Consider the following 13139-nt stretch of genomic DNA (forward strand, 5'->3'; position numbering starts at 1 on the left):
TCCTTGAATTCCAAGCCTGATTGATAGACTACTTGGTCAGTGTTCATTAGTTTCCTTTTATCCTCTTCCAGCTAAGCACTATGTATTCCTCCCCATTTATTTTAAGAAACATGAAGATTCTACAGCATTAGCCTACAGTCAACCCATTTAATAGAATTCTGCTATTGGGGAAAGCCAGGACAGTTAAGTGATTGTAGTACATTATATCCATAGGCCTTGTGGTATGGGAACACCTAGCAATATCCCATGCATAAGATTTTAAAAAAGCATAGCACAAGATCTGCTTGATGGAGAAAGTAGTGGGTGAAGTTCTATGGCCTGTGTTTATGATCTAGACTGACATCTTGCACAACAATCTCTTCTGGCCTAAAGATCTAAGACTCTTCAACAGTGTAAGAACATTTTTCTTAATAGTTGTTTTTCAGTGAGAGGTATCTGGCAAGTCTCCAGTCAAGAGTCAACAGTGTAATGCTGCTGCAAAAAAGGCAAACGTCATTCTGGGATATATTAGCAAGAGCATTGTAAGCAAGACACAAGAAGTAATTCTTCCGCTCTACTCCGCACTGATTAGGCCTCAACTGGAGTACTGTGTTCAGTTCTGGATGCCACATTTCAGGAAGGATGTGGACAAATTGGAGAGAGTCCAGTGAAGAGCAACAAAAAATTATTAAAAGGTCTAGAAAACATGACCTATGTGGGAAGATTTTAAAAAATGGGTTTGTTTAGTCTGGAAAAGAGAAGACGGAGGGGACATAACAGTTTTCAAGACTGTAAAAGGTTGTTACATGGAAGAGGAAGAAAAATTGTTCTTCTTAACCTCTAAGCATAGGACAAGAAGCAATGGGCTTACATTGCAGCAAGGGAGGTTTAGGTTGGACACTAGGAAAAACCTTCCTAACTGTCCGGGTGGTTAAGCAAAGGAATAAGTTTCCTAGAGAGGTTGTGGAATCTCCATCATTGGAGATGTTTAAGAGCAGGTTAGACAATGAATGGTCTAGTTTTATGATTCTATATAATGCTGGAATAAACTCAGTGTAACGTAAGAATAAGGTTCCAAGGTTTTCAACATTTAAGCACTTTGACAGTATTACAATAGGTGCTGCAGAAAAACCTAAAATAAATTCCCCCATAGTTAGGTGCTAGGTGAAAGAGACAAATAACAGTTTGAGTCACTAAACCAGCACCCTGTCTTCACTGTTTGAACATATCTGCTTACAGAACATGATATTATCAGGCAAGGGGGAACCTTTGACTTCCTATGTTGCAGCGATGGGCTAGAACCCATATAAATCCCCTTCAGAATTTCATAGCAATACTATCTCAAAGATTAACTTTGAGGTACCCTTTAGAAGTAACTCAGGAACGTAAGGCAGTGGCCTGCCTGCTCACAGGAATGCCCTGGCATAAACTACATTACAACTGTGCTTTCGGAACAGCAGTGGCTTCCCATCTGCTGCTAGATGCAATTCAAGTTGTTGGTTCTAATTTACAAAGCTGTTCATTATATAGAGTATCTGGTATACCAGTGGCCATCTCTCTGTATGCAACACTGATGGCAGAAGTCACTAAAGTGGTTTTCTAAACAGTTACTTAATGTGTACTCTTCAAAACAAGATTATTTCAGTGGAGGAACCTGGCTGTCTAGCTTCCACTTTGTCAGAGGAGCTATTTATTGACCTATAGAGATCTATTTCAGGAATCCTTCATCAAGCCTTTGCTTCACTACACACCAACAAGATATCAACTAACAACTTAATGGTGATTGAGGAGGTATAGGTTGGGAAGCGATTTTCTCATATGTGAGTAGTTCCTATAATCCTGAATTTGTACTGACAGATACTATCACAATGAGAGCATAAAACAAACATGGATTGCATTTTACAATTTATACTCAAGTCAGATGGACCAAGTTGTAGCACAAGACTGAGACGATACTAACGATATGCAATATAGTAGAACCATAAAGGATGAGTTTTGCTGCATTAACTACTCAGCATCTTGATATCAATGTGGAAATATACTATTCAAAGTTATGAATAATGTTCTGCCCCTAGATATGCACATTTGATTCTCAATGGATTTAAAAGAAATCCCTCCCATCGACGAAGGTAGCGTCTACACTAAAGCGCTGCAGCGGACCAGCTGTGCCATGTAGCGTTTTAAGAATAGATAAGTTCCAGACATGATGAAATAGGCCTAATGAGCTGCTGAGCAAAGCTGGGTGACTTTTTTGGATAAATAATTCATTCCCGGAGAACTATAGTTTCAGTCAACCCAAAACTATTGCAAATTTGACACAAATTGTTTGGGCTAGATTCACAAGAGGGCTTAGGTGCCAGTCAAAAAATGGCTAGAAGACCCAGTACCTCATTTATTACCTTCAGCTAAGTAGTTAAAGTGGTTACCTGGAATGTGAGACACCTAGGTTAACACCCCCCCCCCCCGCCCTTTCTCGCCTGATGCAGAGCGGGGACATGCATTTGGATCTCCCATCGTTGAGAATTTGAAAGTGGAAGGCAGCCTTGGGTGAAAGTGATCATGAAATCAGAGTTCACAATTCGAAGGAAGGGTATAAGGGAGTACAGCAAAATAGAGACAATGGATTTCAGGAAGGTGGATTTTGGTAAGCTCAGAGAGCTGATAGTCTTGATTCCCATGGGACCTTACCTAAGCAAAAAAACAACTGAGGAGAGTTGGCAATTTTTCAAAGGGACGCTATTAAGGTCCCAAAAGCAAGCTATTCCGTTGGGTAGGAAGGATAGAAAATGTGGCAAAAGACCTTGGCTTAACCACGAGATCTTGCATGATCTGAAAAAAAAAAAAAAAAAAGGTCTCATAAATTGGAAACTAGACAATTCAAAGGCTTGAATTAAGGCAACACGAGAACACAAGGACAAGATTAAAAGGCAGAAGAGAAAAATGAGCTCAAGCTAGCTACGAATAAAGGAAAACAAGACGACTTTTTTCCATACATTAGACAAACAGGAAGAACATAGACAACGGTAGGCCCACTGTATGAGTGGGATCGGAACCAGTACAGAGAAAATTGGAAAGGCCAAGATGCTAATGACTCTTTGTTTCGGCTCTTCATGTGAGAAGTCTGAAGAAAGTCATACATATGAAGTATATGGGAAGGGGGATCTCGTAGAAGATAATAAAAAAAGAACCAGTTAAAAATCATTTGCAAATTCGATCATGCAAGTCCCCAGGCCTGATAAAGTGCATCACTATGAACACTCGAACGACGCTAATAGAGGAGGTATCTGAGCCTCTAGCTATTACTTTGAAAATCTATGGGCAGGAAGATTTCAGAGACTGGAAAGGCAAAATATATAGTCATCTATTAAAAGGGAAATAAAAAAACCCAGATAAGACCAATCAATTAACCTTCTGTGCCAGGGAAAGATATGGTAAGCAATTAAGGAATCATTCTGCAAACAACTCTGGAACGGTGTAAGGTGATAGAATAAGCCAGGCGCATGGATTTGTAAAAAACAATCATGCAAAAACCAAACTTGATACTTTCTCTGCTAGAGAAACGAGATTTGTGCATACAGGCGAGAAACGTGGATTGGCTATCCTAGACTTTAGTAAGGCATGATCACGTCTCGCATGACATTTCTTACTCATATGGCACAACAAACTTAGAGGCGCTACTCATAAGATGGTGCATAACTGCCTGGATACCCCTACTCAGATATTGTCATTAATGGCTCTCCCAATCTGCTGAAGTATTATAACAAGTACTTTTTTGGATGGCTACGTCAACATCTCATCAGATGACCTTATATGCATGAAGCACGCTTATAAGTAGTCGCAAATAATACCAACTGGGAGGATTGCAACACTGCTTTCGAAGATAGCGTCAACATTTCAAATTATCTGCAAATTGGAGAAATCGTCTGAGGAACACAGATGAGTTAATAAAGATAAATCAAGTGCTCCACTTAGGAAGACAATCAGTTCTCAACATACAGAACAGGAAGAAACTGTCTAGAAGGGTATGCAGAAAAGGGATCTAGATGGGTTATAGTGTCATAAGCTAAATAGGATTCAACTAGTGTGATGCTGTTGAAAAAAAGGAACATGATTCTGGGATGCATTAACAGGTGTGTTCGTGAGCAATGACATGGAAGTCATTCTTCCACTCTACTCTCGCGCCTGTTAGCCTCAACTGGAGTATATGGTCCAGTTCTGGCACACATTTCAAAAAAGATGGAGAATGGAGAGGGTCCAGAGAAGAAGCACACAGAATGATAAGTTTGAGTACATGACCTATGAAGAGGCTGAAAGAATTGGGTTGTTTTTGGAAAAGAAAGACTGAGGGACTAATAGAGTTTTCGGATAGCTATAAAGGTATCATAAGGAGAGAAGAGCTTGTACATCTAGCCTCTAAGGATTAGAAACAGAAGCAGTGGGCTAAATCTGCCAAAGGAGGCTCAGGCTGGACATTAGAAAAAGTTCCCTAACTGTCAAAGTGGTTAAACCTTGGATAAATTGCTAGGAGGTTGTGGAATCTCCCTCTCTGGAGCTATTGAGAATAGTTAGATAAATTGCTATCAGGGATGTCTAGACCAGAAGTAGGCAACCTTGGCACGCTTGCCGAAGGCCGCATGCAAGCTGATTTTCAGTGGCATTCCACTCCGGGGCCTGGACCGCGTCTGGGGGCTCGCATTTTAATTTAATTTTAAATGAAGCTTCTTAACAATTTTTAAAAAATCTATTTACTTTACTACAATAGTTTAGTTATATATTATAGACTTATAGGAAGAGGCCTTCTAAACATTAATAGTATGACTGGCACATTAACCTAATTAGAGTGAATAAAGAAGACGCGGCACATCACTGTATGAAAGTTGCAAATCCCTGGTCTAGACAGTATTTGGCCCTGCCATGAGGGCAGGGAACTGGACTCGATGACCTCTTGAGGTCCCTTCCAGTTCTAGAATCTAGGAATCTTCCAGGCAAGTATCCTAACCACTGGGCTAGAGTCATTCTCAGTTCATACACCCTATCTCTGACCAATTATTATTAAAGACATTTAGTTCACCCCAAAATGAAATGTGTCAAATTTCACTTGGGTTTAAAAAAAAAGCCAACGTTTTCCAGAATGGTTAGTGAACTGAAAAATTATTGACTTTCTCAATACTCTCATTTACATGAGAGATTAGAGGGCTCAAAGCATCTCATAAGAGGCATTTAGTGACTTAACAAGACTGATTCCCTTAGTTTCAAGTGATTGCTACTATAAGGTTTCATTTCGGAGGTCACTAAAGCTAACTCAAATTGAAAATGATGTGGGAAACAGAAACTTAGCAGCACTGCAGTGTTTCCTTCCCTGAGGCAACAAAACAGGTGGAAACTGGTTTTTACAATGCCTACAAATTGTCATAAAGAAATCAACCTGGGAGGATACTCCCACTTATAAAAAGTCTGATTTAAGAATTCATAGATTTAAAAAAAAGTCATTTTAAAATATTATCACTTCTAGCAGAAATCAAGTCAATAATATATTTTGACCTAAATGTAAACATTTTATTTAAGAATGTAAATATATTGAGCATGTACATGAAGTATGCAGGTAGGCTAATATTCAGCTGACAGAATAAGCTTTTTTCAATCTCTAGGGTAAACAGCAATAATCCAAAGAACAAAAATGAGCATCTGGCATTTTCAAGAACTTTTATTTAACTATCTATTTCACCATTCACTTAAAAAAATCCCAATTTAAAAGAAGTTTATGGTGGCACTCTGATCTATTGTAAAATTACCTAAGATATGTGCAACTCATAATGGCATTTTCAATTGTCAGAAGTTATAGCATCTGCTCAGTATTCAGCCACTCAATTTTTATTTTTGTAAATACAAAAAAGCTGATTACATTTCAAGAGACATAAAACAAGGCACTTCCTACTTGTAATTAAAGATCCCACAACATTTTGCACAAGAGTAAGATTCAAAACCCTAATTTCTGTATGTCCTAGTCAAACTGAAATTTGGAATGCTGTATTCTGCCTGTAGTTGCAGTTGAATACTGTATTCTTCATTACAGTCGTAACTTGTTGTACAAAGCTGTTATGCAATGTTTAACAGCTGCTGCATTTCACTAAAGAGGTCGCTGCATTAAACTGGTAAGTTAAGGGATTGTCACAAACATCTCAAAATAACTGGTGTTCTAAAGATTTAATTAGGTAATGTTTGTAATGTATTCTGAGAACCTCCAAGGAAAGGTACTAGTAAGCAAAGAGTAGTAGTTGGCCCATGTGATGACCAGTGAGCTAATAGTTTAAAAAATAAATATACAAGTGTCCCTTACAGGTACACACTGCACCTCAAACTGAGCACAATTCTCTTCAGATGTATAGCTGAAAAATAGCCCCCTAAACCACACAATTTATAATGAAATTACTGAGATCATTACAAACACCACACTGAAATGTGACATACTTGTGAGAGAAGATACAGAGAAACTTGCAGACTTATTTTTGGACGCTCCCCACCCTACGGAAGAAAGAAAAGAATGCTTGTTAATTACAGAAAACTAAGGTAATTACACCATTAAATAGAAAAAAGGCCAACATTTTTTAAAACAGAAGAATGTAAGTAGAAAAAAATCAAGTGTTTAATGTGCACTACCTCCCCCACTTTCTCCCATGCTACTAAGTTCCAAGGAATATGCTGAGATTTTCCAGTGACTTTCCATTTCTTTGGAAAAGGATCTCAGAAGAATGCATTTTTCATTTACTCCACGCTTCAAAATATGACTGCACATTGTTTTTGAAGGCAAAGTTTCCCTTAATATTTATTTTTACCAGATGCTTAAGTGAGAACTCATTTTTATCCCTCCAGCGTATCCTTACCAGATGGTACTTATGAAATAAATTACTAAAAGGAAGCTCTTACAATGTTATTCCACTGAATTAAATAAGACCAATAAAAGTTTACTGGAGTTGTTGACATTCGGTTGTTGGATTCAAGTGGGTAATTCTGGCTTCACAGACATTTTCTCTCCATAATCAGAACACAATAAATGCTCATAGAATGACAATACTTTAAAATCTCCATTAAAATTAGAATAAACTGATTTCTGAAAGAACCACTAACACCACAGAAAAGAGAACTATTTACAATATTTACAGTCTCTTGTCTGAAGCATGTTGTTTTAAGTCACTAGAGATATTTGCATATTTTTGCATTGTAAGATATGGAAGGAAACATGGCTGAAGCACAAGACTGGAAGTCATAAAATCTGGTCTATACCTACCTCTACCACTAACTCACTGTATAAAATGAATTTAATTACTTAACCCAGAAGGGGATGTGACAGGTTAAATTAATTAACATTAAAAACACAAAGATCTTTGATGGCAGGCTCCACAGAAATGCAAAGTATGATAAATCTTCAGATGTCACACAATTATGACAAGGATAAAAAATACAAGAGAATCACAAGACACATGCAATTACCACAGAGATAGGTACTATATAAGAACTTGGATTAGATGGAATTTAAGCAAACTTTTCATCTGTTCCATACAGTAGGTACCAAGTCTGATTCTGCTCCTTTTAATCAGTGACATGTTTTTTTTTTAAAAAAACCCACTGAAATTGGAAAAAAAAATCAGACTAGAGGCAAGGTGCATTGATTTGACAATTTTATACATAAGTAACAGAGATCCTGTTTTCAATCTTAAAGATTACTTTTTTAAAAAAGCATCTTTCTGATACAACTATACTGGCCTTTTAAAACATATTTCAGAGAAATCCAGGCCCAGACCTGAACTTACTGCTTACATTAAATGCTAAACAATGTTTAACAACTACATGGGCCAATGTATGTGTGTCTTTACCTAGGTTCATATATACCTAAAACAGCATCTCCTGAGCACTCATCTTTTAATTTAAGAACAAAGACTTGAATTATTTAAACTGTTTTTCTTGTAAAGTACTTAAATGTAGATGATATTAATTGTACTTATGGGATACACTTACTGCACAAATTACTGTAAATACTGAGTGGAAATCATTAATTATTAAGAGACTTAACTAATCACTAAATCATGCAAGCTATTCCTTACCTTATCTTGATTTACTAATGAATACACATAGAGAGGCAGAAACAGCCTATTAAGTAGGTGGTCTGTGAGCACATCATTTAAGAATTCACAATTAATGATTAGGATATCATTAAGATAATGTAAATGATCCAGATGTTCTGCTACCAAATCACTCAGTTTGCCTCTATTTCTGTGCCTGAAAGAGACAAGACATAGCTAAGGTAGAAGAACAATCAGAATTCAGTACGATAATGTATCTGCATCTTTTTTCTGTCTTATTCCATGCAGACTGACTAATGCAGACGTCCAAGTTACCTCCTGTAACCTTAGAAATTTGACAATCAAAATGACGCAATTGAAGGAGTGTTGTCATTTTAATTTCACAATACAACATCTCCAGTGATGAGTACAAGATTTCCGTTTTCTGGAGAAGCATAAAAATCTCAGCTGCCAATTTGTACATGCCTTTTTAGAAGCCAGTCATGAAAGGAAACATTACAATTTTGTTTTCTATTACAAAAGACTATTTAAACATTTTTATCTTAAAGCCAGTAAAACTACTTATATTTCTTCTGTACTGTTCTAACCCAAGTAAAGCTTTAAAAAACTGACCATACATACTCAAAGAGCAAATCCAATGTGGTGATCATGAGCAACACAGCACAAATTTTGTAGCTGACAAAATAAGAGGTTCTATACAAGTGACATCTGCCAGTTATATTGATGGCAAAGGTGTTTAGATAATTAAACTACTGAATAAACTTGAAAAGACTATTTTTCTAATGATAGTTTCCAGAAAACTATCCTAATGTCCAGCTTTCTGAATGCGAGTACAGATATCTAAAGAGTCTGTGCTTTTAGTCTTATTGTTATGCAATAACAATATCCTATATATTTTCTGCATAACATTTTAGTTCATTAATAAAGTTAAGTCTATATACTTCAACCCAACTGGGATGAGGAGTAATGTCTCCCAACAAATCATTTATTTACAGGAATGTTAAAATTTATAAATGACTTGACAATATCCTCCTGCAATGATTTCTAACACGATCTTGTAAGAATTACAGACTTGCTAGGATCATTTCTTGAAACACTAACTTAAAAAGTTTTCAGTGCGCCTGGCAAAAAGAAATAGTTGTAGAAGCTTACTCTTCATCAGTCTGCACACAGTTATCCAGTTCTATCACATGGCTCCCAATAAACCAAACAAGGTTGGAGAAGTAGGGGACAGCAGTTTTATCTCGAATGTAGTGCAACATAGGCTGGTTGTCCACTGAACAGAAGTTAAAAAAAAAAGTTTCCAAAAGATAAATGTTTAAAAAAAAGATACAATCAACTTGCCATTCTGAATTTTCATTACATACTATTTTATTTTTTTTAACTCACACACACCTGTATGGGTTTATCTTATCCATGAAATAGATGTCTTTTAAAGTTTCATAGGACAACTCTTGACAGGTTAAATGAGCCTGTTAAAATACTAGGGTTATTTTTACATTGATCTCAAGATAGTAAGTAGATCTACTGCAGTTCAGAAAACCACACTCTACTCATGTGAGTTTTCTTTTTTAAAAGACAAAGTGTAAGTATAAAGCAATAATGCTGAAAGCCAAACTTGTTAATAGACTTACATGACACTGCATTAAGGAACACAGGAATCATCAGTGAAGGAAGGGGGGGGGGGGAAAAAAGAAAAAAAAAAAAAGACAACAGTTAACAGGATTAGGAACTGGGATGGTGAGACATCCTCCAAAAGGGTTAAAGAGCTAAAGCAGGAAGCATCTAAACCAAAAGATACAGGTTAGAAGGTGTTAGATCAAAACATTTACAAATGGATAGTCAGAAAATTATGAAACCTGCATGTTTGATAGTTGTGTTTTTCAAATTCAACCCCCATAGCTCTCCAACATTCAACTTAAACTCTAGGCAAGATCATAAAACTTTCCTTTTTAATTAGTAAGTGTACACAAAGTATGAAGTGCATCATACTTCACTGTTTCTGTAATAACTGGCTCATACACAGAAGGTTGGGTGTTAGAAGTAGAGAAAACATCGCATGGATTTTGCTTGCTGAACACCAGAAAGGGCTACACTTTGTACTCAGTGTCCAGACACCAACACAGCTGTAAAGTATCTAAAGCAAAAATGCTTTCAGGGTTATCATGTAAATGTTGACACTTAGCATCCACACTGCTTCAGAATTTCCTTATTCAATACAGATCAAACAAGCAGCTTTTAAAACGTGGAGTAGGATTTTCCCCACCCTTATGTTTTGTAATCAATAATTACAGTTACTTTAAAATGTCACATTTGCCATATTACTTCCTCCATTAGCTTGTCTACATCCAGTAATAGGCAAATTCTAGCAATCAGTTAAACTCTATACCTTTATCATATACTGCTGAGAGCTAAAACTAATCCAATCATTTTATTATGTAGCTATATACTTTACAGCTTAAAACAGTAAGTTGTTGGAAGTGAAGTCTGTGAGAAAAGTGTCACTATGAGATAAAAAGCATTGTGGTGTTTACTATGTACCTCAAAGTTCACTAGAAAAATAGTAATTTTTGACTAGTCATTTTTCAGCCCATGTACAGCTACAACATCCATTGATTTATAGCAAGTTATGACAGTTTATTTCCAAATTAATATTAAATTCCTCTTAAATTTGTAATGCAAAAAGCAGTTTAAAAATTGAAATAAAAACTTAATTAAAAAAGGCAACTGCAGGATAAAAACCCCTATAGGAATGCACATCACCATGCAGAGCACTCCAGATTAGGATTACATTTCTGCCTCCAGGCTGTGTAAATGAATTTTCACAGAACTACAAAAAACAAATTGTTTCTATAATAGGGTGCAAATTATATACACAACGAACAACTTATGGTACATCAATAGTTTTTCCTCCACTGATGAGTGGACTACCAAATTCCAGAATTGCAGTCATAATCCAAAAAAATTAAGGAAATATATGTTGATTTCTGTCACACAAATTACTATTTCTCTTATTATAAATGTTCAATATGTCAAGAGACTGATATCTTTAACAAGAAACTAATACCTTTTAAAATGGACAGATTAGGACCTCTACTGGCAGTTGACATGAATTTCCTTGTGTACTTTATATTGTGTTTCAGAGTATCAGCAGTGTTAGACTGTAAGCACAAAAAGAACAGGAGTACTTGTGGCACCTTAGAGACTAACAAATTTATTTGAGCAAAAGCTTTCGTGGGCTACAGCCCTTATGCTCAAATAAATTTGTTAGTCACTAAGGTGCCACAAGTACTCGTGTTCTTTATATTGTGTTGGCACCCGTTTCTTTATCAAGGAAAATATACTGGTGTTTACAAACACACAGTATTGTGTAAACACTTTGGCTTTAGAGTTGTCTTTTATAAAGATTTTTTTAAAAATCTATATTTAACACGTTTGTTAACACATGCATGTTAAGTAACATGCTTACAATTAATTCAGCCTTGCATAAATCAGAATCTATGCCTGGTATATATGCATTGTTTGTAACTGTTAACACTTAACTTTAGTTACACAAAGTATTAGGTGTACTAGTCTTCTGATGCACTAAACTTACCTTTGTAGACATTTAAAGTTATAGTCCTGACAGCAATTCTGACCATGCTCTCTGGGTGGTTAAAAAATTTAATGGCCTCCGTATACAAGGCAAAATCATTAGTGTGCTGAAATAAAAATACAGCAGGCATTAAGTTCTATCCTGTCAAACATTCAATACTTTCTTAGGATTTTTCACGAAAAAAGTTATCCTACTAAGGTAACAAGGCAGAAAAAAAAAATCTAATCTATCACATGGTACTATAAATGCGTGCAGATGTAGTCAATCAATCCTTTTTAAAACAAAATCTGAGTTTCAAACACCCATTAGTTTGCAGGTATATGAGTTTATTACAGGAAGCATGTATTAACTAAAGTTTCATATACTTCACACATCATCATCTCTGTACTTTTTGAAGAGTTTTGATGCCCTCTTCTGGCAATAACTATTATGTGGCTAGAGAGAAAAATAAGACTAAGGTTGTGTGAAAAGATCACCTCTTAGACCTGCAACTGCACCAAAACAGGTGGGTCTTTTTGACCACACTGATCCCCCACTGACTTCATATGGGATCTGTCTGCATGGATTCAAATGCGGAATTAGGGCTTTAAGATAACAGGCTTACAATTGAATAAAGTACTGTAGTAAATAGACAAAATTCTAGGTTCTATGAGTAAGCACTACATTTGAAACATCAGAATTCTGAATTAACTTACGTTTGAAGTTATGCTGCAATGCCAAGTTCTGTGGGCATTTATAATTCAAATATAGCAGTTGACTTAGACCAAAACATCAATATTTACTGACTAAAATACATGAAGTAGTTTGTTTTAATATACCATGCAAAATGCCAATGACTGAAATTTCTATAAATTTAGATATTCTTTTGCACTTCAGTTTGATTATATTAAATTCTTTTAAATGGAGGTCTCATTATGCAATATTTTAAAAGCTTTTTAATTTTTTAAAGCAGTGATTTAAAAAGCAAACTATTTTAGTTTGATGTTATTACAATAAAAAGGCAAGACACTGACAGAATCACTGAGAACATTAGCTTCTGCCATACGTGTTGCAGTGTATTTATACTTAGGAAATGTCTACACTATGGGCACCACAGCGGCACAGCTCCAGCTCCAAAGCGAATGCCACTGTAGTGTAAACTCACGCTACGGTAATAAAACTTCACCTTCCCAAGCAATGGCAGCTACGTTGACAGAAACATTTTTCAGTCAACCTAATCATGCCTATGCTAGAGGTTAGATTGGCAGAGCTACTACATTGAGGGATGTGTTTTTTATGTTTCCCCTGAAGAACTATATCTATGTTTAAGTGTAGACCAGGCCTTCATTTCAGAGATGGTAGTACTGAATCAAGAAAGCTGGTTATGGGCTGGGATTAGATGAGGTTATCCTCTACTGTTAATCAGTTTTGGACTACCAATGAATACTTTGCTGTGTATTTGTGGACTTTGCTGAAAAACTGCACATCTAAAATCTCACCTTCACTGT

The 13139-nt window shown here is 36.1% G+C and overlaps 1 protein-coding gene across 9 annotated transcripts in view; it reads right to left on the reverse strand.

Moving 5' to 3' along the window:
* Window positions 1-13139, reverse strand: part of CLEC16A (C-type lectin domain containing 16A) — a 183146-nt gene that overhangs the window by 150267 nt on the left and 19740 nt on the right. For all 9 annotated transcript variants that reach the window (XM_075069277.1, XM_075069279.1, XM_075069280.1 and 6 more), the window contains exons 5-8: window positions 11653-11758; window positions 9210-9333; window positions 8079-8253; window positions 6448-6501 (exon numbers count right to left, since the gene is read on the reverse strand). In XM_075069277.1, the coding sequence (XP_074925378.1) occupies window positions 6448-6501; window positions 8079-8253; window positions 9210-9333; window positions 11653-11758 (459 nt within the window). The remainder of the gene's footprint in view (window positions 1-6447; window positions 6502-8078; window positions 8254-9209; window positions 9334-11652; window positions 11759-13139) is intronic.

This window comes from Chelonoidis abingdonii, chromosome 9, assembly GCF_003597395.2.
Source record: "Chelonoidis abingdonii isolate Lonesome George chromosome 9, CheloAbing_2.0, whole genome shotgun sequence".
Lineage (NCBI taxonomy): Eukaryota > Metazoa > Chordata > Testudines > Testudinidae > Chelonoidis > Chelonoidis abingdonii.